At 29.8% G+C, this 27,875-nt stretch overlaps 2 protein-coding genes and 1 non-coding gene across 3 annotated transcripts; all 3 read right to left on the bottom strand.

Annotated features, from left to right (window-relative positions):
• Positions 1-5,514: 5,514 nt before the first annotated feature.
• LOC105171101 (GATA transcription factor 7) lies at positions 5,515-7,062 on the bottom strand. Its single transcript, XM_011092116.3, has 3 exons — positions 6,895-7,062; positions 6,498-6,809; positions 5,515-6,392 (listed from the first exon to the last, which is right to left on the bottom strand). The coding sequence occupies exons 1-3, from the start codon at positions 6,997-6,999 to the stop codon at positions 5,754-5,756; spliced, it is 1,056 nt and encodes a 351-aa protein (XP_011090418.1). The 5' UTR covers positions 7,000-7,062; the 3' UTR covers positions 5,515-5,753.
• A 13,295-nt stretch (positions 7,063-20,357) lies between these two features.
• TRNAG-GCC (transfer RNA glycine (anticodon GCC)) lies at positions 20,358-20,428 on the bottom strand. Its single transcript has one exon. It is a non-coding gene; the product is annotated as a tRNA-Gly (tRNA).
• A 133-nt stretch (positions 20,429-20,561) lies between these two features.
• Positions 20,562-22,986, bottom strand: LOC105171099 (uncharacterized). The gene has a single exon (XM_011092115.3). It carries the CDS (start codon positions 22,850-22,852, stop codon positions 20,936-20,938), a length of 1,917 nt encoding a protein of 638 aa, XP_011090417.1. The 5' UTR covers positions 22,853-22,986; the 3' UTR covers positions 20,562-20,935.
• Positions 22,987-27,875: the final 4,889 nt, after the last annotated feature.

Below are 27,875 nucleotides of genomic sequence, written 5' to 3'. Positions count from 1 at the left end.
GTAATAATTCCCGATTTGTTGCTTCGATTGAATTTGCAAGAAGAAGAAATTCCAAAATTGCTTCGAACAAATCAAATTTTGATCTCTGTAATGGTTGGATTTTTGTTGTTGTTGTTATGTATGTTGGTAGTTTGAACAATTAGGTTAGGTTATGCATTATTTGATATTCTTATATATTACTAGATGACCTTTTAGTAATGGTCAATTATGTGTAAAAGGACTAATGGATATGCCTTTTTTGCAAGTAATTATAGTTTATGTTGTGTTTAAATGTGTAAGCATAAATCTTGAAAGTAATAAAAACGAAAACTAAAATTGCACAAAAGCACTAAATTGCAAAAAAACAAAAAATATACTGAAATGCACTGATTTTGATCATTAATGAAATGTGTTGTAAAGTGCAACTTTACATGCATAAAATTTGTCAAATACTACCACTTTATAAACCCAAAATGTGCCAAAAGTCTTACAGTACCTAGCAACATTTTGTTCCTTAAAACTTCACAAAATTCCCTTCCCAAGTCAAGCCAAAAACTTGCTGCTATACAAGCCAAAAACGGTTGCTAACACAATTCAAAAACCTGTTGCTATACAAGCTCAAAAACTCATTGCCAATGCATCTCATTTTGCCTTCTTAGCTATTTTCTTCTTCTTCTTTTAGTTGCGTCCAACAATGCACTTAAGTTTGTCATTGTGACAAAATTCTTTCCTCCTTTTGTGAGACAAGGGACTCCACTAACAGAAGATTGGTTCACCTTTGAGCATTGTTTAAAGTTGTGGAGCATGTGTTCACTTGTCTACAAAAAATCAACTTAATGAGATGAACATGGATTAAGAAAAATGAGTTTAATGAGATAAACATCAAATGATTTTTACATTCCATTGGTATTTGACTGAGAAGTTGCAAAATTTGGTCCAGATGATAACTCAATGAACATATTCAGGTTTAGGGCTACGAATAATTGAACCCCCATGATACGTAATGATAGTGATAATGGGTTTATTTCCTGAAAAATATATATAAAAAAAAAGGAGCATGCATCAGAAAGTAACTAACACAATAAAGGAACCACAATACACTACTAACACAATAAGTTACCCTCATAAACAGAAAGCGTTACAGCTGCATGGACCGCATGTCTTTATTCTCATAAACATAAAACAACAACATCGGGGAACCATAAACATGTCTTAGAAACAATATATAGATAAAAACAAACCCATTTTTTTACAAAACAACAGTACAAACAACTGCAAGTTGACAAAAGCAAACCCAAGCTGGAAAATCTTATTTCTCGTAAAACAATCTGTAAGTTTACTAACCGTATTTCTCGTACTTAGGGTCTGAAAAAATCGACGAGCACTTGGTGCCTCAAACTCATCTTCCTGCGTCACTCTTTGCTCTAAAAACTGGAATGATTTTGTTTTGGGGGATTAAGGATTTAGGGATTTAGTTTTTTGGATTTGGGGAAAAGGGGGAGAAGGTTTTTTTTTTTTTTCCGTCTGAAAGGCAATATGCTTTGCCCCATGTGACCCTACCCCACTACTTACCAGTTGACTAACGGCACGTGACGTTTCCGTTAGTTGTTAATGGAACAAGACCATTTCTGTTTAAAAAATAGAGTTTTGGGATTAAAGGTGTTGAACACGTAAAGCGTAGGACAAAAAATGAGAAGGGCCTATCTAGTGGGATCAGAAGTGATAATTTGCCTTATTTGAATTAATTACTTTTGATAATCAGTGACATACTCATAATCACAGTTTACTAACTACATAAGTATAGTGATAGATGTATTTATTTTCGACATGTCACTATACATATGCACATCATGACAATTTACTAACTACATAAATATAATGATAGCTCCATAGCATTTTATGTACATATACATTTTTTTATGTAGAGTTATGTAATAATTCATCATTTTTTTTCGTTTTTATAAAAAGGATTATATATTATATATTTAGGCTAAATTGCATTAAGTCTCCTATATTTTAAAAATTAGTTAAAAACTCAATCATGTTTAAAAGATAGGCCAAAAAATCCTTTTATTTTTTTAAATATAGCACACATTTCCATCAACATTAATTCAAGAAAACAGAATTAAATTTATTATCAAAGATCATTATGCCCTTATTTATTATATATTACTTTTTATTTTAATAATCTTCAGATCTTTTTTTATTATTTAAAAGCCGTAGGATCTATCAATTCATTTCAACCATAAGATCGTAAATTTATGAAAGATTAAAGGTCTAGATTTAATTGATTTTGATATATATTATGTTTATGATTATAAATTATAAAATACAAAATAATTATTTATAAAAAGTAAAAATAATAAAATTAACCTCGCCCCACCCCTCGTCCCCCAAATTTCTTTTTAATTTCATTTTTAAGTTTTTAATAAATTAAAAAATTAATTTATAATCTTTAAATAATTAAAAAATGATTTAAATAAAAAATTGATTTATTTTTATAAAAAAGTAAAATTTAAGTTTTGTTCAAATATTATTATAATTGATTAATATTTATAACATATATATATATTTCAAATTTGGGAATTCAATTTTAGTATATTAGTATGTTGTATTGTGTTTTAGTTAATTTTTCAAAATTTACATATTTTAAACAAAATTATATAATTTTTTGGTATTTAAATATTTAAATAAATATATTTAACAACAAAATCATTTACCCTTTTAAGAATGATGAAAATGCAAAAAGAAATCCACAAAAAAGCCCCAAACAAAAATAAAAAAAGGAGGTGTCATCAATTTCTGTCCAAAATAGGCTGAAAAGCCTCCAAAAACTCATTTCACACTCACCACCAGTGAAATTTTCTGTTAGTTTCTAATTAATAAAAGGGGCTTCACGCAAAGTTTTTAAAATCACAGAGGGGTTTTTGCATTCTTTTAAAATATATGGGGGCTTTTAGCTATTTTTAAAAAAATATAGGGTTAAATGCAATTTGGTCAAATTTTTACTTGGCGTTAATCTAACGTGTAAACTTTACGACATTCTTTAAAAAAAAAATAGATATAAAATATGTCAAGAAATAACTGCTCAGTTAATCCTAACAGTGTCATGACTTATATTTTTTTGTCAATTTTACCAATATAAAAAGATTAATCGTCCTAACATCTGATTTTATGCAACGCAACAATTCATAATTTTTTTAAAATATTTTATAAGATTTATGAGCCTAAAAGATATTTTGAATAAGAACACCCTTTTAATCAATTCTCTATTATTATCATCTTTTTCACGTCACGACCCAATTTATCATTAAACCAATATCACAAACTTACACCTACACATCTGTCAAAATTCGAACCCGTAACTTCAAATTTATACAGGACCACAACCTTAATTACTGGGCTACCAAATTGTTCGCCTATATTTGATTGAAATTAAGAATTCAATTGACCTAATATAGAAAGCATCTAACCCCCCCCCCCCCCAAAAAAAAAATACATTAAATTATGCCTAGTTTTACCTTGGATTGTCGTGCATTCTTGGCTGCTTGCATTTACCACATTCGGAGGAAACGAAATTTGAGACGCTTTGAGCATACGGAGCGACCACCGAATATCATAGCCACCAAAAGATTATCAGTGTTAATTTATCTCATTCTGTTAGTTCATGTGCGTTATATAGATTATGGCGTATCCCTTGGCTTGTGGAGGGAGAAATCACCAGTTGAGCACTATTATACTGTACGATCTTATTTTATTAATGAAACTTACATTTACCTAAAAAAAAAAAAAAAGAATAGGCCTAGTTTTCATGGTAGAACAAGTAGATGATGATGCCTTGAATTTCAGAAATTGAGGAATGCTAAATGCTTCAATTTCAAGTCATGACATAAAATGCACACATAATTTATAATCCACACTCATCCAATTCTGCATCGGACACAACATAATTTTGATACTACATGTGATGTCATGTTTAACGCATTTTCAGAGCGTGTTGGACTTTTTTTTTTCAAATTTTCAATGAATTCTTCTACTATATAATAAATATTAATGAAAAATAATATTTTTTTAGTGATAATATCCATAAAGCTCTCTACGTTTTTATTTCTTTTTTATCCTCATCATAACGGGCCGAGTCTAAATAAGTTTGTCAAAACTCGAATTCGACCTGTCGAGAAATTTTTGAATTCGAGATCCGTCCTGTCCAGACCTGGGATCCACTGGGTTGTACCCAATTAATATTTTTAAATATTAATATATATATTAAGATAATACTACTATGACTTTATAATAAGAGTTAATAATATTAATATATATACATGTTTTAGATATTGAACTATTCAGAATTTTCGAATATGTGTTACTTATATATACATTAAAGTATTTATAAACTATTTATTTAATTTATAATTTTCTTTTTACATATATGTAAGTATAAATATTTTAAAAAATGAATGAATGAGTTCGAGTCCAAACTACTAGAACCCGTGACCCGCCTCGAGTCCAAATTAATTTTTTTTGTATTATACTTTCTGTTATTATACTTCTTAATCACTTTAATTTAAATTTTAGCTTACTTATCGTTTATTATTTTATATTTTAATTATTTATAATTTTATTTATTTATTTTATTATAAATATAATTTTTCTTATACGTTGGCACGAAATACTAACTAGTATATCTATATATACATATACTTACATAAATTCTTATGTAATATATAATAATTATGTAAAACAAAAATCGATTCGAGTTGAGATCATACCTTATTTTAAATTTTTTTCTAAAATTCTATATGTTTTTATTATATTATATTTATATTATCGTATTGTATTTGTATCGTCGCGACAAAAATATTAAAAAAAGGGGTTAAAAAATCCAAAAAACATCCCATCCATATGAGGAAGAGTGGGGTTGAGGCGTGCACCTCATTACCTCATAACGTTTTCGCTTTTCAACGGCCTCTCCACGCCAAACAAAATTAAAGTCGAACCGCTTCAAACAACACTTTTTAAAACCCACACCCATTCCTTTTCCTTTTTACCTGCAAAACACGATTTCTAAATTTAAAAAAAGGGTTAATTACATTTAGACCCCTCTAAGAGTATAAAATTATATTTTTTTTTCAAAATAAATTATTAGAATTATGTTTACACCCCTTGTGAAACTCCTCCTTTTGCACTTTCCCCATTCTATTAAAGTTTGAACGAGAAATGCTGACGTAAAAAAAATTATATAAATTCTTAATTTTTGTCTTTTATTTAATATCCTTTTTATACTTATAAAAAGAAATAGTACAATATATATATATATGCAGTAAAATTAACATCATTACGTTTTTCTTCTTATGAAATTAAAAATTTATGTAATTTTTTTGCTAACACCAATAATTTTCTTTCAAATTATAACAAAAGGGGCCAGGTGCAAAAGATAATTTTTTTGGGGGTATAAGTATAATTTTAAAATTTTTATGAGGAAGTGTGGGTTTAAATGTAATTAATCCTTTGAAAAGAAAAAAAAAAGGAAATAAATGGGGTGAAAATAGAAAATTAATTAAAAATTCGAATTACATTAAAATTTAAAAAAGTCTTTCCTAATCAGTTACACAGCCTAGTAACCTACCTCACCAAACCATGGGTCCATGATAAAAGAATATACACTAACTGTACCGAGCCGGTCTGAGCCGACTCCGGTTTTGTCAACTCAATTCCTAAGATTGTTTCTCTCTCTACCTCCCTTTTCCTACCTAAAAATCAAATTTGATAAGCCTTCAAAAACTCTGAACCGGTGGCGGCAGACCGGTGGTTTCCGCCGCCTCCTTCTTCCGCCGCATCTCCAAAACTTTCCGGTGGTTGTTGGAATGCAACTCGCTAGAGAAAGTCGGGCTGCACGCGGGTCGGTATTCGGGCAAAAGCCGACCCGACTTGTACCTCACTCCACAAGCGTTGCAGAGAGTCTTCGAGCCGAGCGGGCCGGCCCGCCACTGTGGGGTCTTCGTGACGCCGCAATGGCTGCACCTCCTGGGCTGCGCCGCCCCACCTCCGCCTCCGTCGGCCGGTTTCCTTTTCTGCTTCTTGGGGGGCGTTTTTCCGAGAGAGGACTCCCCGGTTTGGGTCTGGACTAGCCCGAGGCTGGATTGCGGAAACGACGTCGTGGAGGACGTCGAAGATGAGGACGAGGTGGAGGTCTCTGTGAACGAAGGCGACAGAACCGGCCAAACGCGCACGCCGCTCCGGGCTCTCTTCGTCCTGGCCTTAGTTTGCACGGGAGTGGTGAAACATGGCTGCTCCCGCGCCGTGCCGGAGCTGTTCTCCGTTGGCTTGGGTGGAAGTTTTCCGGCGAGGGAGTAATCGGAAAATGAGTCCTCCACGAAATGGGACAGCCATTCCAGACTCTCCAACCCTTCCGCCTATAAGAATGCCGTAATTTTCAATCTTTTCCACCTTCTCCAAAGCCAAAAAAGCAACTGATTTTTTTTTCAATTTCAGAGACAAAAATGGAAACTCAGGTTTACCTGAAAACTGAGTTCGCTTTCTTGGAGAGACCCGAAATCATCTTTCCCGGAGAGAGAACTATCCTCCGGAGGAGCGGTTTCTTTCTCCTGAGAAACACAGCAATTTTTGTCCTTCCCCTGTTCAATTTCCTGAGACTCTTCCGGCGGCGGTTGTTCTTCTGTTTCAGAGTATCCATTCGAAAAATCGAGCAGCTCGTCGACGAAGAAGTCGTCCCCGTTGCCACCCAAGCATTCATCCAGAGGAACCGCCGTCTTCGCCGGCGTCTCCGGCACCAACCCGCCTCTGGAATCCCCCTGCACAGCCTCCATTTCCTACAAACAGAAACCCACATGCAAAATCAACAAATATTAACATATAGACAGCGTAATTGAGAGAAAGAAAGAAGAGGGGAAGCACCTGAAGACGAGGAGAAGGAAGAAGATGAGATGATAAGGCAGAAGAAGAGTGGGAAAAAGGGTTGAATGTGAAGAGTAAAGGGTGGTGGTGAGTTCTGTAAAGCATTGAATGAGAGAGAAGAAGATGGACTGAGGGATGGGCGAGAGACAGAGAGAGAGAGAGAAGACCAACACACACCACACTGACCTAATATACCATAGTAAAAAAATTTCAAAAATAAATTATAATCATCATTTTTCAATATATATATTTGAAAAAAAAAAAAAAAGTATGATGAAAGTTACCCATTTTGTATTACAAAGATTTGAATTTGATGTATACATATCTATGGATTGCAAAAAATTAGATCTTTGTATATATATAATCATATGATAAGTGAGTATTTATAATTATAATTATTTTATTTTATATTTTTATTTCATACATATATAAAATTTATTTAATTTAAAAATAATTTACGTATAATTATATATATTATAATAAAAATCTGAAGTAATTTAATTCTGAGATTAGGAGGATTTATGTCCACTTTTACATAAAATTATTTATCATATACTTACTTTAACACAACATTGTGTAGATTGCATGTTATGTGAGTTGGAAAATTTGATGTTGATTTCATAAATATGAAATATGGAATATTTATTAAAGAGAGCATGTTAAATTTGTTATGTTTTTTAGATGGATAAATGAATTAATATTTCAATTAATAATTTAATTTTTTTAAAAAAAATTTATGTATCGGTGCTTCGATTACTAGTACTATTTATTTATAATAACAACTTGGTTGGCAAAATATTTATTTCTTTAATTAATGATTTTTACTTGATAATTTTTTTTATTTATGCATATTGGATATTAATTTATTTTGTTAATTTAAAATAATTTTCAATTTTTTATTTTAATTATTTAAAAAATAATAAAAATATATATTATGCACATACGTCGAGTATGAACTGACTTTCGGGACGGGAAGTAAATAATAAAAATTATGAGGAATTGAGATAAGAACCATAATATCTCATTTTGTATTGATATAAGTATTTATGTTTTTATTCCATTTTTAGTTAGTAGGTTATTAATATTATTATCAAATAAAATGAAATATCGATCGATATTTTGATATAAATATTGCTTCTCTAAAACAATATCATATGGGGAAAAAAAATGGAAATTTCACTAAATCATACTCATCTTATTTAATTAGGATAAAGATTTAAGACATTGAAGCTGACCCCCTCAAATATGGAATTTTAGAAAATAACAAAAATTTAATTTTAGCCATTTTACCTCTTTATAAAATTATGGAACCTATAGAAAATAAAATCATTACCAATAATAAATAACTTCTCATTTTAAAAAAAAATGAGACATATGTTGACTAATTAAATAAAGGATCTTTAATGCCCACCTAATTTTTTTATTTTTTGTATTTTTTAATATGTGGTAATTAATTTAGGGAAAAGAGAAATTTTATCTTTTTTTTATCAAATATAAATAAATAAAAATTCGGGACAAATGAAATAAAAATTTAGACGTTGGTCGTGCATAAAGAGAGTGTTAATTTGGACGAGCGAGTTTATAAGCTTTTTAAAATATGTTACAACTTATAAGATGTTGAAAAGTGTCGGGTAAAATTTTTACGGAACGAACTTACAAAATATAAAATATAAAATATTTTGTTCCCGACTATTTTTAATAGTTTAACAATTTTCTCCAATTCTGTTGGTATTAATTACAAAACTATCATTATTAGTGTTTTATGAGCTTTACAGACGTGTTTCATCCAAACACTTTAAGTACTTATTTTAAAATGCACTTTTTTCGATAATTGTTTCTTGAAAATTATTTTTTTTATTAATAATTAAAACATGTATGGTAAAAAGCCATTGATTGTAAATGCAATTTATATCCCGTGTTATTTTGAAAAAGGAAAAAGTATTATTTTAGTCCGTTAAGTATGCTTAATTTTAATTTTAGTCCGATAATTATGTCCATTTTTGTTTAGGTCCAGTGACTTACGAAATTGCTTACTTTTAGTTCTCTAGCAGATTTTTGGACAATTTTACCCCTATGAGTGCATATGGAGTAAAACTGACTTTCAAAAGTTGCATAGGGGTAAAATTGTCAAAAATCTGCTAGAGAACTAAAAGTAAGCAATTTCGTAAGTTACTGGACCTAAACAAAAATGAAGATAGTTATTAGATTAAAATTAAAATTAGACATATTTAACGGACTAAAATAATACCTTTCCCTTTGAAAAATGCTCAAAAACAAATTCTATTAAAAGAGAAGATTAAAAAGACCTCCGAAACTTTTCAAAAAAAGGGCATAAAATCCCATTGACACGAGTAGTGCATTATACCCGCGATTTTAAATTTTTTATAATTATAAAATAATATTTTTACCCTTATTTTAAAATCGTTTGATCTCGTCTTATTCAGATAAATGGTTCAAATTTTATCAACATTATTTATAAATTTATGTATTTTTTTTAATAACATAAGGGGTAATTTGTATTTAATCCCAAGATCCAATATTTTCTAAATTATGAACTTTCATATTTAGAGATAAAATGTGTTTCCAAATTCAACAATCAAATATTATTTTTACTAAAATACAGTTTTCAATTTATTTTTTTTTAGCTTTTGGTGTGTTTAAATATTATTTTTACTAAAAAATATTAGTTTTCGATTTATTTATAATTAACTACCTCATATTACTCATCAAGGCAATAAAAGTTAACAAATAATACATAAACTCTATACTTTAATATATGTTTTTCATAAATATATGACTATAAATAAACAAATAAAAATTTTTAGGGAAAAAATATTATTTTAGTCCGCTAAGTATGCTTAATTTTAATTTTAATTCGATAATTATGTTCATTTTTGTTTAGATTCAGTAACTTACGAAATTGCTTACTTTTAGTCATCTGGCAGATTTTCGGACAATTTTACCTCTATGCAACTTTTGAAAGGCAATCACACTCATAGGGGTAAAATTGTCCAAAAATCTGCTAGAGGACCAAAAGTAAGCAATTTCGTAAGTTACTAGACCTAAATAAAAATGGACATAGTTATCGGACTAAAATTAAAATTAAACATACTTAGCGGACTAAAATAATACTTTTTCTAGTTTTTTAGGGTAAATTATTAAATTATAGCGAACTTCCCTAAAATTTGATACAATTACAAATTTTCTCTTGTTGTTTGAGATATTATCAATCCTCCTGATATGTGACATAGTTATGTAACTCTTGAATGGTACAACAAAAATGTCAACTTTATCCTTATTAAAACTATATATTTTAAAAAAAATAATAAAATATCAAAAAAATATGATGTTGTAGCAGTACTATTATATAATATATATAATTCAAATAATGTGTAAAATTATAACTCAAACTAAAAGAATATTTTGAACAAAACTTGGATTAAACCTTAACAGAAGGTAACAGAAGGTAACAGAATAGATGAATTGTTGGATGGACATTATTATCAGGGGGTATCGCTAATTTTTCAAACAACAATGAGGTATTTATAATTGTATCAAATCTCAAGGGAACTCGACGTATTTTACCCATTTTTTAATATTTTACACATATATCGAGTGTGCACCAATTACTAATTTAAATATGGGCAAATTGCAATTATCTTTTCTGAAGTTTGGTATAATTATAAAAACTCCCTCATTATTTGAAAATTTATAGTTTTTCTAATAATGATGAGGTACTTGAAATTAGGAATAATTAGGCTCCTTTCCCATGAGGTTTTGTGTAATTACACTTGACCTCCTATGGTATGAAAAGTTACGACTAATACATCTGAGGTTTGCTTCCGATTAACAGATAAATTCATCCGTTAGTCAAAATTTATCGAACTTGATGGTAATAACAAAAAAATCGGATAAAAATTTATTACCCGATTAACTTATTATTAATTTATTATAGGACAAGCAAATATTTTTATGATCAAATTACTCTTATACATCCTCACATGTCAAAGAATGTGAGGATATATATCTTCACCGTTATAAGGATTGTTTAGTCATAAAAAATTTGTTTGACTTGTAATAAGTCAGTAATAAGTATATCGATTGTAAATCTCGATTTTCTTTCAATTTTTTTGTTAATATCAATAATTCAGTGAATTTTGACTAATTGAGTGACCTATTTGTTATATAGAAGTAAACCTCAGGAATATAAAATGTATGGGTGGGCGCGGGTCGGGTACTTCAAGTTTCGAGTTTTTCGGGTTGGGTACTATATTTGACTACCCGACACAAACCCGATAAAATCAAGTACCTATTTTTCTTTAATTTAAATAAATCAACCAAGTCATACATCATTCTCTTTTTTACTTCATTATTTTATTAGTAACAACAAATAATTCTATTTTTTAATTTGTATTATTTTTTAATAGATGTCGGGCATCCAATTAACCCGATTGGATATTTATATCTACTCGATAACTGACCCGATATATTGAAAATCAGGTTCGGGTAACCCAAAAATAAAATATTACAAAATTTAGCCGACCTGATCTGCCCGAATCCGTTCGGATCAGGTCGGGACCCGAACAACCCAATCCGAACGACCACCCCTAATTAGATGTAATTTTTAAAATTATAAAAAATTTATGTGTAATTATATCAAATTTCGGAGACGAGAATGTAATTATCCATTGTAATTATGCCGATTCTCGGAAGATTGTTGTAATTTAGGCCTTAAATTAAGTTTGATGTGAGTTTCTGGGCCATTGTCTTTTGACTAATTTGGTTGAATGACCAATCCTATTACCGTAATATCGCATCATCGGCGCAGATAAAGGCAGCAGCTCCACCTTCTTTTCCCGCTCTTCCTTTTCGAGCTTGCCCATGAAAATCCTCAGGGCCCTCCACCTCCTTCAGAAAGTATAAATTTATATAGGGATAATTTCATTTTTAATATCTAAATTATATTCATTTTTCAGTTTTAGTATCTTAGATTTCTGAGTCGTCAGATTTAGTATCCGAAGTTTTTAATTTTTATTCACTTAAGTACCCTCCGTAAGTTGACTGTTAAAATAAATGGTCAACCCAATTTTAGAGGAAAAATTAGACGGGAATTTGTCTATGTAAGGGCACGTATGGTTTCCATTTTATTCAACATAGAAAAAAACTTCTATTTTGATTCATTTCGATTTTAATTTCATAATTGAAAAAACAATAATTTAAAAAAAATGCATATTTAATCAATATTTTCAAAAAATACCAATTTTACTGAAGAAAGCACGTTTTTTTTTTTTTTTGCTTGGCCATAACGCAACTGTTGTCATACTCTATTTGTTAAGGGTTTATGCTATAATTTTTTATACTTTTATTTTAATTATTTTAACAAATGATTTTTTTTGGCTTTTTATTTTTGTGATTAGTACAAAAAGTTTTAATAAATTTATAAACAAAATTCTCTCAACAAAAACAATAATTGAAATGTATTTCTTATTTTGTGCACAAACAACAGTATAATATATCAAAGTAAGGATATATAATTTTATTTAATTCAAAAGTACATTAACACATTTTGAGTGGTTTATTCGATTTTTCTCCGTTTATTTTTTATGAATAATGCGAGTGGTGATGGGATATAAATTTCTGTTATTTTTCTTGAATTATTACTAGGCGATTCTCTCTATATTATTTAACATTTAGCATGCATTTTTTATTTCCATAATGATTATAAATTGGGAAAAACATTTGAATTGGTATTTCCATAACGATTTCATGAAGTAGTATTTTTCTAATAGAAATTGGGTTTAAAATATTTTTTTTTAGATTATAGTCCTCACTATCAAAATAGAATTTTTTTGTGTGTTGAATAAAATGACAGCCAAACATGCTCTTGTATAGACAAGATCCCGCTTAATTTTTTCCTTCAAAATTGGGTTGGCCATTTGTTTTAACAGTAAACCTAACGGAGGGTACTAAGGTAGATGGAATTAAAAACTCTGGATATCAAGTCTGATGACTTGGGAACCTGGGGTACTAAAATTGAAAAAAGGGTCCACTTTGGGGACGAAAAATGAAATTATCATATTTATATATATGTCAAATAGTATTTTTTTTTTATCCTGTAATTTAGGATTTTTTTTTCACTTTCGATCTCATTCTTTATGAGATTCTAACTTGTGATCAAGTAATTTCACAAAGATAACACTTATGATCTCATAACACTATTCTGTTATATATTTAATGAAAAAAATCACGTGGCCGTTAAATTTATGGATCCAAAAATATAACTTTTTTTAAAAGTTATGAAATTAAAAATAAGAATTTTGTAATCAATGGGACCAAAAGTGTAAAAGTCCTAACAATCACTTGCTAAGTACGGGATAATTTTCGTTAAAATATCTAATAAAAAGGTATTATGGGACCAAAAATACTATTTTTCAGAAATTACGAGATCAAAAAATGAGAATTCTATAATCATTTGGACCAAAAGTAAAAAAGTTTCAAATTAATGGATGAAAAGTGTTATTTTTCATTTATATATAATAATTTAAAAAATAGAGGTAATTAATACTTTTATTACCACTTTTTCCTATTTATGGCATGAAATGAATGAATGATTAATCCAAGTAGATTACTCAAAAGAGTGTGACAGCTATAAAGTTGATACCAAATTAACTTTCATTATTACCTTAATAATTATGCTCTTAATATCCTTATTTTAATCTCATTTTTATTTAGTTTTTGTGTTGTATACGATCAGTGTATTACACTTTGATAAATATATTAATAATATTAAATTATTTATAAGTGTATAAAATTAATTTTATATATATAAAATATACAATAAATATATTTACTTCACCAGTTATCACACATTAAAACTCGCAACTCCACTATACATACTTGAAATTTTAATATTTTATAGATAATTACATTTACACTTTTTGACATACGGTCTACTTACACAAACTATTCATACATTTTGCATACTTATATAAATCATTCCTGACAGTCAAAAAATAGAGGGGTAGTTTGTGTAATAGATATTGACATTTTTTTGTCTGTCTGTGCGATTTTGCGTAACTGTTTATTGATTTGACAAGACAACGCCAATTATTAAATTCTCTCTCTCTCCAAACGTGTCGAGGGTAATTTTTTCATTCACTCCACCACTCAAATTACAACCACATCATACTTATTATATACCTGATGTACAATTTTTAAGAAGGATGACCAAACTCGTGATAATTACAGTAGTTTCGGCCATACCCAATAAAATCATGTGACATCCAACACTTGTTGGCTTAGTTGGTAAGGACGAATCACTTCCAGTCGGATGATTGTGGGTTTGATTCTTTCTACCCGATGTGAGGATTATATTGGCGGGTTATCTGTAAGTACAATTGTAAACGATCTATGATCTTAGAAGCATTGCCATGAGTCATAATGTCACCAAAATCGAAAACTACCCAATTTTTTTATAACAAAAAGTAAAATAATATAAAAAATATATTATATTTATAGTATAATTAATATATTATTAATGGGGTGTGAGCAAAATATGTTGAGGCAAGTTATTTTGCTAATATGGTCCACTATGAATAATTCAAATTTAAATGTACGTTGCTTTGTTATGTGTGAGTATAAATTCTTTCAAATTTTTGAAATTTGAAATGGGGTTGATGTTGACTTTAAGGTAAATCAATTTGAGCCCAGTGGGAAGCATCATGATTTATTCAAATATATATATATATATATATATATATATACACATATAATGAAGTGATTAAATATATTATTCTACATGAATATCACTTAATAAATTACAAATAATTTAAACTAAATAACTATTATAGAAATAAATATTAATTGTAATTTTTAAAAGTACCCATAAAAGTTGAACATTTTATCACCACAACATGGTTAGAATTATTATAATAAAAAAAATGCTTAAAAGTAATAAAAGATTGCAAAAACATTATTATTTTTTTTCCCATTCGGAATTATGCCGGTAAAAATTATACAGTGTAGACATAGTTTATTCAGATTTTGACAAGTCTGAAAATCTTACATATTGTACCTGTATCGTATCGTATGTGTGTGAAAACTATATTAATTTTAAATATTTGTGTTCTTAGTTAAGGAAACTTGAATGTTATTACCTCATTGCAAGAGCCAAATCTCAAGTCCTAGAGAAAGTGAAGTGTAGTCATGAAAATTGGAGGGTAGTGTGTGGGTTCTCATGACAAAAGGGCTGGGGATGACATGCCTTGGAAGCAAGGACACAACTTGTCCTAAAACAAGTACATTTATAGAACCCAAACCATATGTCCTCTCACCTTCTCCTCTCCCACCTTTTTGTCCCCATCCTCCCTAATTCAAATGATCTTGCACCATCAATTATTACGGTTTAATGGATGAGATCCAACGTTGTTATGTTCATGATTTGAGTTTGAATTTTTCTTATAGTGTTTGATACTATTGATATATGTTTGAATTACGTATTGAGTTCTATGTTGTTAGATTTTGAATTTTGGTGACTATAAGTCAACTATAAAGATTCTGACTGATACACATAGCGCATGCACAATTCTCTCGAACGAGTCTATAGAGTATCACCATTGCATTTCCATTTTTTGTGCCAACAAATCGCCCCCCCCCCCCCAACAGGCAATCAAGACGGACATTTTTTACTTATATTATGCTGATATAGCATAACTTCAATTTGTAATATATTAAAGGGTTAAATACATTTTGTAATTTTGAACTATGCACAAAATGTAGGAAATAATTATACTTCTCTCTCTTGAGGTTTAGTGTAATTATACGTGAACCTTTTCTTATTTGAGAAATTACATCTAGCACCCATGAAGTTTGCTTTCATCTAACAGAGTGAGTCTGTTAGTCAAAATTTATTGAATTTGTTGAAATTGATAAAAAAAGACCAAATAGAAATTGATAATTACCATCGATTGACTTATTACTGATTATTACAGGTCAAATAATTTTTTAGGACTAAACAACCTTTATACCAGTGAAGATATACCTCATCACATGCATTAAATATAAAGACGTATAAGGATAATTTCATCATAAAAAAAATTATTTGACCTACAATAAATCAGTAATAAGTCAATCGAGGATAAATATAATTTTTTTATCTGATTTTTTTATTAATATCAATAATTTAGTGAATTTTGACTAGCGGAGGGATTTATAATTGTTAGATGGAAGCAAACCTTAGGGGTGATAAATGTAATTTCTCAAACCACAAAGGGTCTACGTGTAATTAGTTCAAACATCAGGAGAGGAAAGTGTAATTATCCCAAAAATAATTATGAAATGTAACAAAATATTCGCGCATGATATGGACAAATTTTCATATGACGGATATCCCATTATTATTTACACCCCTTAAAATAAGTCTATTACAATTTCTGAATATTTGAATTTTTATAAAACTTATATTTAAAGTAAATACTACCCAAAATTTATGACTTTTATAAATAGTATAGAATCTATATAAAGTCTAAACTTTTATAATCTATTTCTTACATTATTATTTCAAATTTTTTTAAAAAATAAATTACGAATATAATTTTAAAACATTACATCAAACATGTATATGTATACACTGTAAAATGAAAATCTATAATATTCTATAATTTTTTGAGCAATGATATGATATATTTTAACTTTTCGTACATTTATTCAATAAAATTTCTAAATTATATAGCACACTTTTTTATAAAATTATATTCATTATATCTACACATATGTATATGTATTTTTTTAACATAAATAATTTACTTTGCAAAATATATTTGTATATATTGAGCTTATATAATTTTTTTCGTATTACATAATTTATAAAAAAACATAAAATTTAAGTATTATTTTTAAATAAAATATAAGTAAAATTTTAAATTACTAAAAGTAGTTTAATGGGAGATTATTTTTAATAAAATATACATTCGGACCTAAAATGAAAAGTATATGAGGTAAGTGAGAAGGGCATTTTGTGCCTGAGCGTATATTAAAATTTGAAATATTTTTTATTGTAAAATATTAACGAACTCCTCTAAAGTTTGACATAATTATAAGTACCCTCGTTGTTTGAAAATTATCGATATTCTTTATTTTAATAGTTGTCCAAACAACTAACTCAATCCGTTAGTCCTCCATTAGGTTTCCATATCTTTTTATAATAAACTGACCAAAATCTTTATGGATTATAAATTATAATTTTACTTACTTATTAATACTTTCTGAAAATTTTATGGATAGAGTGGAGAATCTTTGTACATTTAAAAATATATATATATCAACATCATCAGAATTTTTTTTAAAAAAAAGAAAAAAATAATATAATAATATTAAAATTAATAATATCATGTCTTCGCTCGATGATTATATAATTTTATTAAATAACAAAAAATATATGATAAATTTTTAATCAATAAAAAAATATTGTAATATATTAAAGGGTTAAATACATTTCACACCTTCAACTATGCATGAAGTGTATTTATTTCTAAAAGTACACTACAAAAAAATTAATTAAGTTTTCATTATAGTATAAAAATTACCATATTTCAAAAATTATGGTAAATCAATACTACTAATCACGATCGAACAAAATTAAAGCAAAAATTTAAATTTTTATCACGAATAATCAATATTCGCCATGACTTTAGCCATTGCTCAAATATTTGCCATGGTTTTGGTCATGGCTAATGTTATGGCCTCACTTGCAGAAACAACGAATAATGACCGTCGCGAAGTCGTGGTTGATTTGCATTTGCCATGATTTTCTTCTTTTAACTATAGTAGTTAACTGTAGCAAAAAATTATATTTCTTCTACTGGTATGAAATATAATAAAATGCCCCCTCAAGATATCGACTATTTTTTTTTATGACGAAAATATTGTTATATTTGCACCCCCTAAATTTCTAAGTTATATAACATACATTTTTTTTAAAAAAAAATTGTATTCATTATATATTTGTACATAATTACATGTATCTTTTTAATATAAATAATTTACTTTGTAAAATATATTTGCATATATTTAGCTCGTAAATATATTTTGTATTACATAATTTATGAAAAGCTGTAAATATTAAATATTATCTTTTAAATAAAATTTTAAATCACTAAAATAAAAAAGTATAGGGGGTAAGTGAGAAGGACAATTTTGTCCTATTAATGTCAAATTATTTTGTCAGGTTTCTTATTACCTCTAATGATTAGGGGGTAAATACGATTACATGCATATTTTAGGGGCTGCAAGATATATCTAACACTATTAAAGGGTTGAATGCATTTATGTCTAACCGTATATTAAAATATAAAATATTTTAAGGTAAATTACTTACAAGCTCGTCTGAGGTTCGACATAATATAAATATCTCTTATTGTTTGAAAAATTACTAATACCCTTTATTTTAACAGCCGTCAACAACTAACTCATTTTGTTAGTCCCCGTCGAGTTTCCATAGCTTTTTTATAATGAACTGTCCAAAATGTCCTTAATAATTATAAATTACAATTTTTTACTTATTTTTTAAATTTTTCTAAAATTTTTATAAACAAAGCAGTCGATCTTTGTACATTTTAAAATTTTTTCATCAACCTCGTCAGACTTTTTATTTTTTTTCTAAAAAATAGAAAAAAATAGTAAAACTAAAGTTGATAATTTCATGTTTGCATTCAATAATTATATAATTTTATCAAATATTAAAGAATATTGATAAATTTTTAATTAATAAAAGAATATTTATAATTATATATGCTAAGTTTCAAGAGAGTGTGTTTTAATTTATCTAATATTTTAATATGTGATTTGTGTAAGAAGAAGGATAAATTACAACTACCTCCCCTAAAATTTTGTATAATTACGAATACCCCTTGTCGTTTGATGCACAAAGTTGACAATTTCATACATCCATCCAAAAATTACATAATTTTTTCAAACATAAAAAATATTTATAATTTTTTAAATAATAAGGGATATTTATAATTATTACAAACATAATGGGAGATTGTTGTAGAAAAATTCAGTTTAGTCTTTCGAGCAATAGACTTGTTGGGGGGGGTAGCTACGTGTCAAGTGGTAACTGGACAAAATTTCTGACAAGTAATTGAGAATTACCTGAGACATGTTTTTTGAAATTTCAGACAGTGTCGGTGCTCCACATCCACATCCAGGCCGGCCTCGCAATGCGGAGCCTACCCAAAACCAAAACCGGGCCGGGTTATTTCACGTAGTTGTCAGATACTATAGGGGCAGAAGAGCTTACGTTAACATCCAAACACAACACAATCTTTCACCACATTCTTATATCCACTTTTCTATCATCATTTTCCAACTTATATTTGATATTTGATAAAATTATAAATATTTTTTTATTTTTAAAAAATTATAAATACTCCTAATGTTTGATGAAATTACGTAATTCTTGAATAAATGTATGAAATTGTCAACTTTATTTTTATTGTATTTTTTTAAAAAAAATTAAAATTATAAAAAAAATCGTACGGGATGGATGAAAAATTTTTAAAAATTAAAAAAAATTATCTACTTAGTCCATTAAAAAAATCAGAAAGTTTTTAAAAATAAATAAAATTATTATTTTTAATCCATAAGTGTGTTTTGGTCAGTTCATCATAAAAATGGATGGAAACCTAATGGATTGAGCTAATTATTACACGGCCGCTAAAATCAGAAAGTAATTAATAATTTTTCAAACAACGAGGGAATATTCGTAATTATATCAAATTTCAGGGGAAGTTGTAGCATTTACCTTAAATAATCTCATTATATTTTAGATGTGTTATCACTTAATATTTTTTTAAGTCACAATGCTCATTAATATTATATTTCTGTGCATTGAGTTTTAAATTAGTACAATAATAACTACAAACTAATGTAATATATAATGGTAATACAATTAATAAAATTTATAGAAAGTGGATATTTTGGGGGACCAAGCCCTGTCGGCCACCAGGGCCCGATAGGATTTGGCTTCATCTTTGTTCGGATTCGAACCAATTATATAAGAAGGGCAATTCGTTGCTGTGTAATTGGTGTATAATTCAGAAAAAAGTAACCAATTATGCGACAATTGTATCACACTTGTTTTATAGTTAGTTTGAGTCGGTCGAACCTGGTCTGGGTTAGAGTTTTTCGATGCACGCAACCGTTTTTTGATGAAAAATTCTATCAGAAAGTGGTCTGATATGGTAACTTGCAGAACTCATATAATTGGTACGACGAATTAATAAATTAAAAAAAAACAAGGAAAAAACAGGTGACAAAGTAAAAATATATCATGCAATATCAGAAGGGATTGTTGGAATAGAGTATGTGATAGCATGCAATTGCATTTGTAATAGAATTACAATCAGAACGCGGCCATGTCTTAAACATCTGCCCATCAGAAAGAGCAGAAGGAAAACAGAGAATGCACCAGCCGGGAATCGAACCCGGGTCTGTACCGTGGCAGGGTACTATTCTACCACTAGACCACTGGTGCTGGTTGCTCGAATGAGGAAAAACCAAAGTAATTGAGAGCTTCAAAAATTGTGTTTGAGAATTTGGTCTACTTATTAATCTAATCGAATCCAAACGAATTTGAATGGAATCAAATCGAATTAAGACTCGAGTAATTTGATATTTTTAAATATACTTTATTACGTTTGCAGTAATGGAATCGAGTTATAACCTACTCAAATACATAAATGCTCTCATGCATAGTTGTTGTTTTTCTTGAATTCTACTAAGAACAATATTCTTTGGCTGAGCTCCTCAAATGCAGCTCTAAATCTCACTCCATAGAAACAGCATACTTTAGCATGTCCAAGACCATTTTGTATTCTCACATTGACAAGATTGAACAACATACCTACACCAATTGTAGTTAAGATTCTTGATCTTCTTGCAGCAATGTCGAGCATAATGTTTCAGTGGTCGTAAGAACTGTTAATTTACAGAAATAGAAAAACAAAGAATGGAGTCAAGGAATGTTTCCATCTCATTTCCACTAGGAATGCTTGCATGGAGGCAGTGGAGCTCCACACAATCCAGGATTCCCTACGAAGCCGGAAACCGGGATAACAGCCTTGTGGGGCGGTATCTTTCCCCTCAACCGGTTCCAAGAAACGTCGAATCTCTGAATATATTCAAGATTCAGCACTTGTCCAGGGATTTCTCCACTCAAATTGTTGTGTGACAGTATAACGGTTTTCAGTGACTTTGCATTGCCAAGCTCCTGAGGTATTTCCCCTGACAGGCCGTTTCCCTCAAGTTCCAGAACCTCCAAGTAGCTCAATTTTCCAAGAGATTTCGGAATGTTTCCTCCCAATGGATTGTGGGATAGGATCATGGATTCAAGAAAGTCCATCACGGGGTTGTCTCCAATGTTGTCATCGATATGTCCTTTGAACATGTTATAGGAAAGATCGATGGAACTGTAGTGACCAAGAGCAAACTCCGAACTCTTTAAGAATATAGGGTTCAGGTCTCCAGAGAGCTTGTTGGAGTGAAGATCAACATCTGTCAACAGTGTCAGGTTCTTGAATTCATCAGGGATCGAAGAATGGAAACCGTTGTTTGATAAGTTCAGAAACGAAAGATTGGTCATGTTTCCCATCCAGGAAGGCAGTTTCCCTGACAGGGAATTGCTGGACAAATCCAGGGTCGATATAGACGAAGATGAGAGCCAGTTAGGCATCTCCCCTTTGAGCCCTGTCCCTGAGAGGAGAAGACGAAAAAGACGTAATTTCTTGAACCAATCAGGTATGCTTCCTAGTGCCAGAGGATTGAATGAGAGGTCTAAATCTTGCAGAGTTTGTAATTTCTGAAGCTGAGATGGAATCGGGCCGTAAAGTTGGTTTCTTGACAAATCCAGGCTCTGCAGATTTTTCAAGTTCCCTAAACTTGCTGGGATTTTGCCTGTGAATCTGTTGTTAGAGAAGTATATAGCATTAAGAGTGGTGAGATGGCCAATAGTTGAAGGTATCTTTCCACCAAGCCTGTTGTTCTCGAAAACCAGGCTTCGAATCACTGGAAGGTTGCCGATAGAAGGCGGTATTGCACCTGTCAGCCTGTTTTCCGATAAACGAAGAAACTGCAACGAAACAAGCCCGTCTACAGACGAAGGGATTTTTCCGGTGAGACGGTTGCCGTTAAGATATAAGATCTCCAGCTTGGAGAGGCCACCTACGGATTCTGGTATGGTTCCAGCTATCTGGTTCTCAGACAGATCAATGTATGCAATGTTCTTGAGCTCTCCAATGGTTTCTGGTATTCTGCCTGAGAAGTTATTTTCGTGGAGATCAAGATTAGTTAGTGAAACCATCCTGCCTAAAGAAGGTGGGATTGGACCCGAAAAGCGGTTTCCTGACAGGCCTAGCTGAGAGAGCAAAGTGAAGTTGTTGAAAAGACTACTAGGGACCACGCCGGACAAATGGTTATTGCTAAGATAGAGGCTTTTCAGCTGATTCAATCCCTGGAACGCGACAGGGATCGGCCCGGTGAGATTGTTCGATTCAAGAAACATGTAATTCAACTTGGACAACTTGCCCAATTGAGGAGGGATGTGGCCCGACAAGTACTTGAGGTTGCTGAGATCAAGAACTTGGAGAAAAGATAGGTTTCCAAGAAACGGAGACAGAGTCCCAGACATCCAAGTGTCGACAGGAGAATCCGGGTCAGAAAACAGGCCCGGTCGGGAGACATTGACGACCCGGCCGGAGGGAGAGCTGCAAGAAATGCCCTCCCAGAGTGTGCAGCAATCTGTGTGAGGCATCCAGGTTTTGAGCAGGTTGGAGGGGTCAGAAGTGATTGTTTTCTTGAAGTGTAGAAGGGCTTGTTTATCAGTGGGGTGACAGGCCCTGGATTTGAAGGGCAAGAAAATGAGGAGTAGAACAAGTGAGATTCTTGAATGATTGATGTGCATTTTGGGGGATTGATTTTTGAGAAGCGTGAGTGGTTGTTTAAGCTTGGAGATTTGTGGTGTCAGGAAGTAGGTTTTGTAATTTTGTCATGTGGTTTGAGTCCTCTAGTCTTGGTGAGGAATAATTTGCATTCTCTACCTCTTCCCATTACCCATATTTAAATCACCATCAAACACGCTTTTCCCATAGTGTTTACTTGCCAATAAACTTCATTTTCAAGAGCATAAATTATATGCAACCCCTGATCTAACGTTTATTTATACAAATTACACATGCATTTTGAAATATTACATATACACCCACCAAAAACGTCAACATTATTTACACAAATCACATATATTTTTAAAAAAATTATACATACACCCTCCAAAAACATCAACAGTATTACACAAACTATCCTTGTTTTTTTAGCTGTCAAGAGTGGGTCATATAATTACGCAAAAGTATGAATAATTTATATTATATTATTATTGTTTTATTTTATTTTATTTATAGTGTTTGTCAATATAGTCAATTGAGGGACGATTGCCCTAACCAGTCCCACTTAACTCTATATTTGTCTAATATCAATCATACAAACATCGGGGGTTAGAATTATACAGAATTGTAGCATCAAAATTTCCATAATATTTCACATCGGTAATGTCTTTAATTGAATAAACAATTGCTCATGCTCGATAATTTGAATTAAACAACAGTAATAGTATTTAAAATTCAAGAATTTATATTTATACTATCATGACATAACTGTATTTATTTCATCTGCAAGTGAGGAAAAAGTGTGGGAAAATTCAATTCCTAGATAAGATATGAATTGACATGTCATGTGAAGTAGTTGGTAGAGTTCATGTAATAACATGTGAAGTTGTAATAAATTCAAAGGTGGGATTGCACATTTGGACATCCATTTTTCTTATTTTTGGTTTAATAAAAGTATTGGTCATAAAGAAGAAATAATTAAATAAGCTTGGTTTGGACGTTACTCCACATATGGTTTCCATCATTCCCCACTCATAATTGCATTTTTTAGCCTCCACGATTTTACTTACAAAAATGCAACTTTTCTTTAATTATAAGCCAACTTGAATTGCTGTCCTCTCTAACCACTTTTAGTATCAATTTTATACCTCTATTTAAGTATTACATAATTTCATCAAACATCTTAAGAGTATTTGTAGTTTTTTAAACAACGAAGGGTATTTATAATTGGGTGAATAACAGATATTGAAAATGAGCACATTATCCCCATATGGAAAAAAATATAGCAATTTATCCCCCTGTACTTTTTAAAATGAAGCAATTTACCTCCTTATACAGGGAGGTAAATTGCTTTATTTTAGAAATCATGGGGGGTAGATTGTTGTATTTTAAAAAATACAGGGAGGTAAATCGCTATTTATTTTTTCTTAAGGGGTAGTTTACTCATTTGCGATATCACAAGGGGGTTGCTTGCATTTTTTTCATTTATAATTATACCAAACTACTAGGGAGGTCATTGTAATTTACCCTACATTTTAATGCAAATTCTTGATTTAGTTATAAATTGCTTTATTTCAGGCGAAAATGTTTGGTTTTGTTTCTATTTTTATATTTTTAATTTTCAGCATTTTCAATAGGATAAAAAATATTTTATTTAATTTATATTTGAGAAACGAAAATATATTTGGATTGTATGCTTCCAAATCTAAATTTACAGATATGAGAAATAGGAATTTGTGTGGATTTGATTTGTTATATACATACTTTTTAGATATTATATTTTGAATTTTAATGTATAATATTATTTTTATTTATTAAAAAGTCAACATGAAAGTATGATTTGAGAAGTGTGTTTTCATTAAAGCGTGATGCAAATTTCCAATTAAAAAGTGTATTTTCAATGGAATTGGATTAAACAAATAAGTTTTCAAAATTTGGTTCATTGTTGGGTAGGAAATTTGACTGATTCTTAAGATACATCAAACAAAAATGGATGTTTTGAGTACTCGTCCAATTATATTTTTATGAACATTATAAGAAAATGGGATAATTATATTTTCCTCCTCCGAAATTTGGTCTAATTACATTTAGATCCTTATAGTTTAAAAAATTATATTTAATACCCTTGAAATTTGCTAAAAAATTGAAGTAGGAGAAAGAGGAAAAAATATTACCTAAAAATAAATAACTATTTAAAATAATAGGTTTTACTACTTGTAAATAGTGCGGAAAAAGTGGAAGTTAGTGGGTCCGGAAAAAAAATAACATACCAAAAATAAAAGAGACACCAAAAAGATGCTCTCCTTTAATTTATAGTATGCAGATTATAGTAAAAATTTTGTATGTATTTAATAATGACAAGAGTTCCGTGTAAGTTGTCATTGTTAAAGCTTGTGACAAGGGAATATTGTCACGAGTTATTATTTATAGTTAGTGATATATGTATAACGATAGTAACTTTTAGTTTTTATTTAAAATTATTTTAATTTCTTAAATTTATTTATTAACTTTAGTTACGATGGTGCGTAGGGTATTAGGGTATTTAGAGTTGCAAAAAATATCTTGTGCAGATAGCTACGTATTGGGATGGGGTGGGGATGGCGTGTGCGTTATGATGGCCTGTGCTGATATTGTTATACAATGGTATATGTGGGGATATCACATTCAACGAGTATCCTGTATCGCATATGATATGATATTGATTGAGATAATAATGATCCGTAAATTCATCGTTTGATGTGCTCCAATTAAAATAAATAGGGTCTTGAGACCATAAATAATGAAGTTTTTGTTTCAAATTAATACCTCTAACTATTTTTCGATGAAAATACATTGGGCCCATATTTTAGTGCATTTTCAAAATGAATGTTTATTTGAAAATGTATTTTTTTAATATTATTTGGCACTAGTAAAATATGTTCTATTAGAACTAAAATGGAATAATGTCATTTTTGGTAAGTTATAGGACTAAATTACGAAAAATTGGAGAAGCCACCTGTTCTTATTTTTGGAAATAGACTTATAGAAAATTAATTTATTCTAAAAATTTATTTAATATTAATTACTCAAAATCCAAAAAAATAATATTACAAATTTAGAGTTAAATACATTTTGCACCCCTAAAGTTTACCACCTTCATCAATTACCCCCTAAACAGAAAAACCTTCAATTACCCCCATATCTTTGTGATAATCCTTTAAATTAAATAAAAAATTGACCAAAATACCCTTAACTATTAATAATATGCTATATTCACCTTAATCCGTCTATAGTTAAATATATCAATAAATTTAACTTTACTTTTTGTTCATTTATGATGTTAGTAAGTTAATATTGAATTAGTCATATATTAATAAAATAAATATTAGTACTTTTAAATTAAAATAAATTTTTATACACTAGATATAATTTTAAAGATAAAAATATTGCAAGTAATTTTCGAGTCTATTATTTTGGCACCCAAATAATCAGATGAGGTAATTTGGGTATTAATGAGGTTTTTTTTTTTGGTCTTTTTATATAATAACTCTAATCACCCATTGACCTAACCTTAGGTCCAACACGTTAGGCCTGTCAATTAGTGTGCAATATTTAAATCTAGACCTAGACCCATTTTGATAGTTTTGCTTCTTTATTCGTTAATTTAAAATTTAAACTTTTCAAATTGGTTGATATATTTAACAACAGACGACATTAATATGAATATATCATATTATTAGTAGTTAAGGATATTTTTATTAATTTTTATTTAATTTAAAAAATTATTCAAAAATGGGGATAAATGAAGATTTATTTAATTTAGGGGTAATTAACGAGGATAGCATACTTCAGGGGCTGATGGGCTGCCTTATGTTTGGCCCAAATTGTGTCCTTATTGGGCTCAACTCAACAACCCCCCAATGAGCTCCACACCTATGAAAACATTTGTTTAAAGAAATGTGGCTCTAAAAGGATAATTGCATTTACGCTTCATGATCTATAATTTATTTATATAAATTATTATTGTATTTTGGGTAACTGCAAAAATTATCTCTGACAGCAATATTAGGTAGTTTATGGAATGATATAGACGTTGAAATAATAATTTTTGTAAATAATGGTGATGTTTTTTGTGGATGTATGTATAATTTTTTTAAAAGATATTATTAATTTGAGATCAGATGGTGTAAATATAATTTTTTTTAAATAAAAAGTATGTAACGACTATTCATACCTTCAATACACAAAGCCTCAAATATACACCCTTGTCCTAGCCTAAGTCTTTCAACACACACGTGAAGAATTTTAGTATATTATTATTATTTTTCGCCTTTTTATTATCTTTATTATTATTATGGTCGAATACGATCTATGTAGTGTATGTAAATATAAAATTAAACTCGATTGCTAAACTGTAGTTTATTCTTTACTAACTCAAGATCAACCCAACCCACTCTTAACCCGCTAATTACGGTACAATTTGGGCCGGGTCGATCGGTTGGGGAGGCCTGACGATTTTGTTGAATACCCCCCCACACACACACACGTGCACATAGGGTTGGGAATAAGCGGGCTTGGATGGAACAACCTTGCTGACTCCGAAAAGGACTCGGGACCCAACCTGTCCTAGTTTTTTTACCCCCCACCTCGTCCTGGTACAAAATTCGCTGGGGCGAGTTTAACTCGACAGACCCAATTATTATATTTTTTATTTATTTTACAAATATATATATATAAAAAAAAAAAGAAAAATTCAACATATCCTTTACAAATAAAATTGTTCATCATATATTCTAACACAACAAATAATTTTTTTAGTACAAACGAAATTGTTCATAAAAAAACAATCCAAACAGTCATAGCCATTATACATCTGTAACAATTTTTTCATCTTTCTCCTCGTCAAGTATTGTGAGACAATTTTTGAACAAGTATTTGAGAGAAAAGAGAGTTTAAACTTTGGGGTATTCTAATTTGGAGGAAGAGGAAGAAAACTGATACGTGAAGAAAAGTAAAAAATAATTAAAAAAATTTATTATATCGGGTACTTAAGAACCTAGGACCTGC

This window comes from Sesamum indicum, linkage group LG9, assembly GCF_026168435.1.
Source record: "Sesamum indicum cultivar Baizhima isolate 11 linkage group LG9, ASM2616843v1, whole genome shotgun sequence".
Taxonomy (NCBI): Eukaryota; Viridiplantae; Streptophyta; class Magnoliopsida; order Lamiales; family Pedaliaceae; genus Sesamum; species Sesamum indicum.
This window is presented reverse-complemented; position numbering and strand designations above follow the sequence as displayed.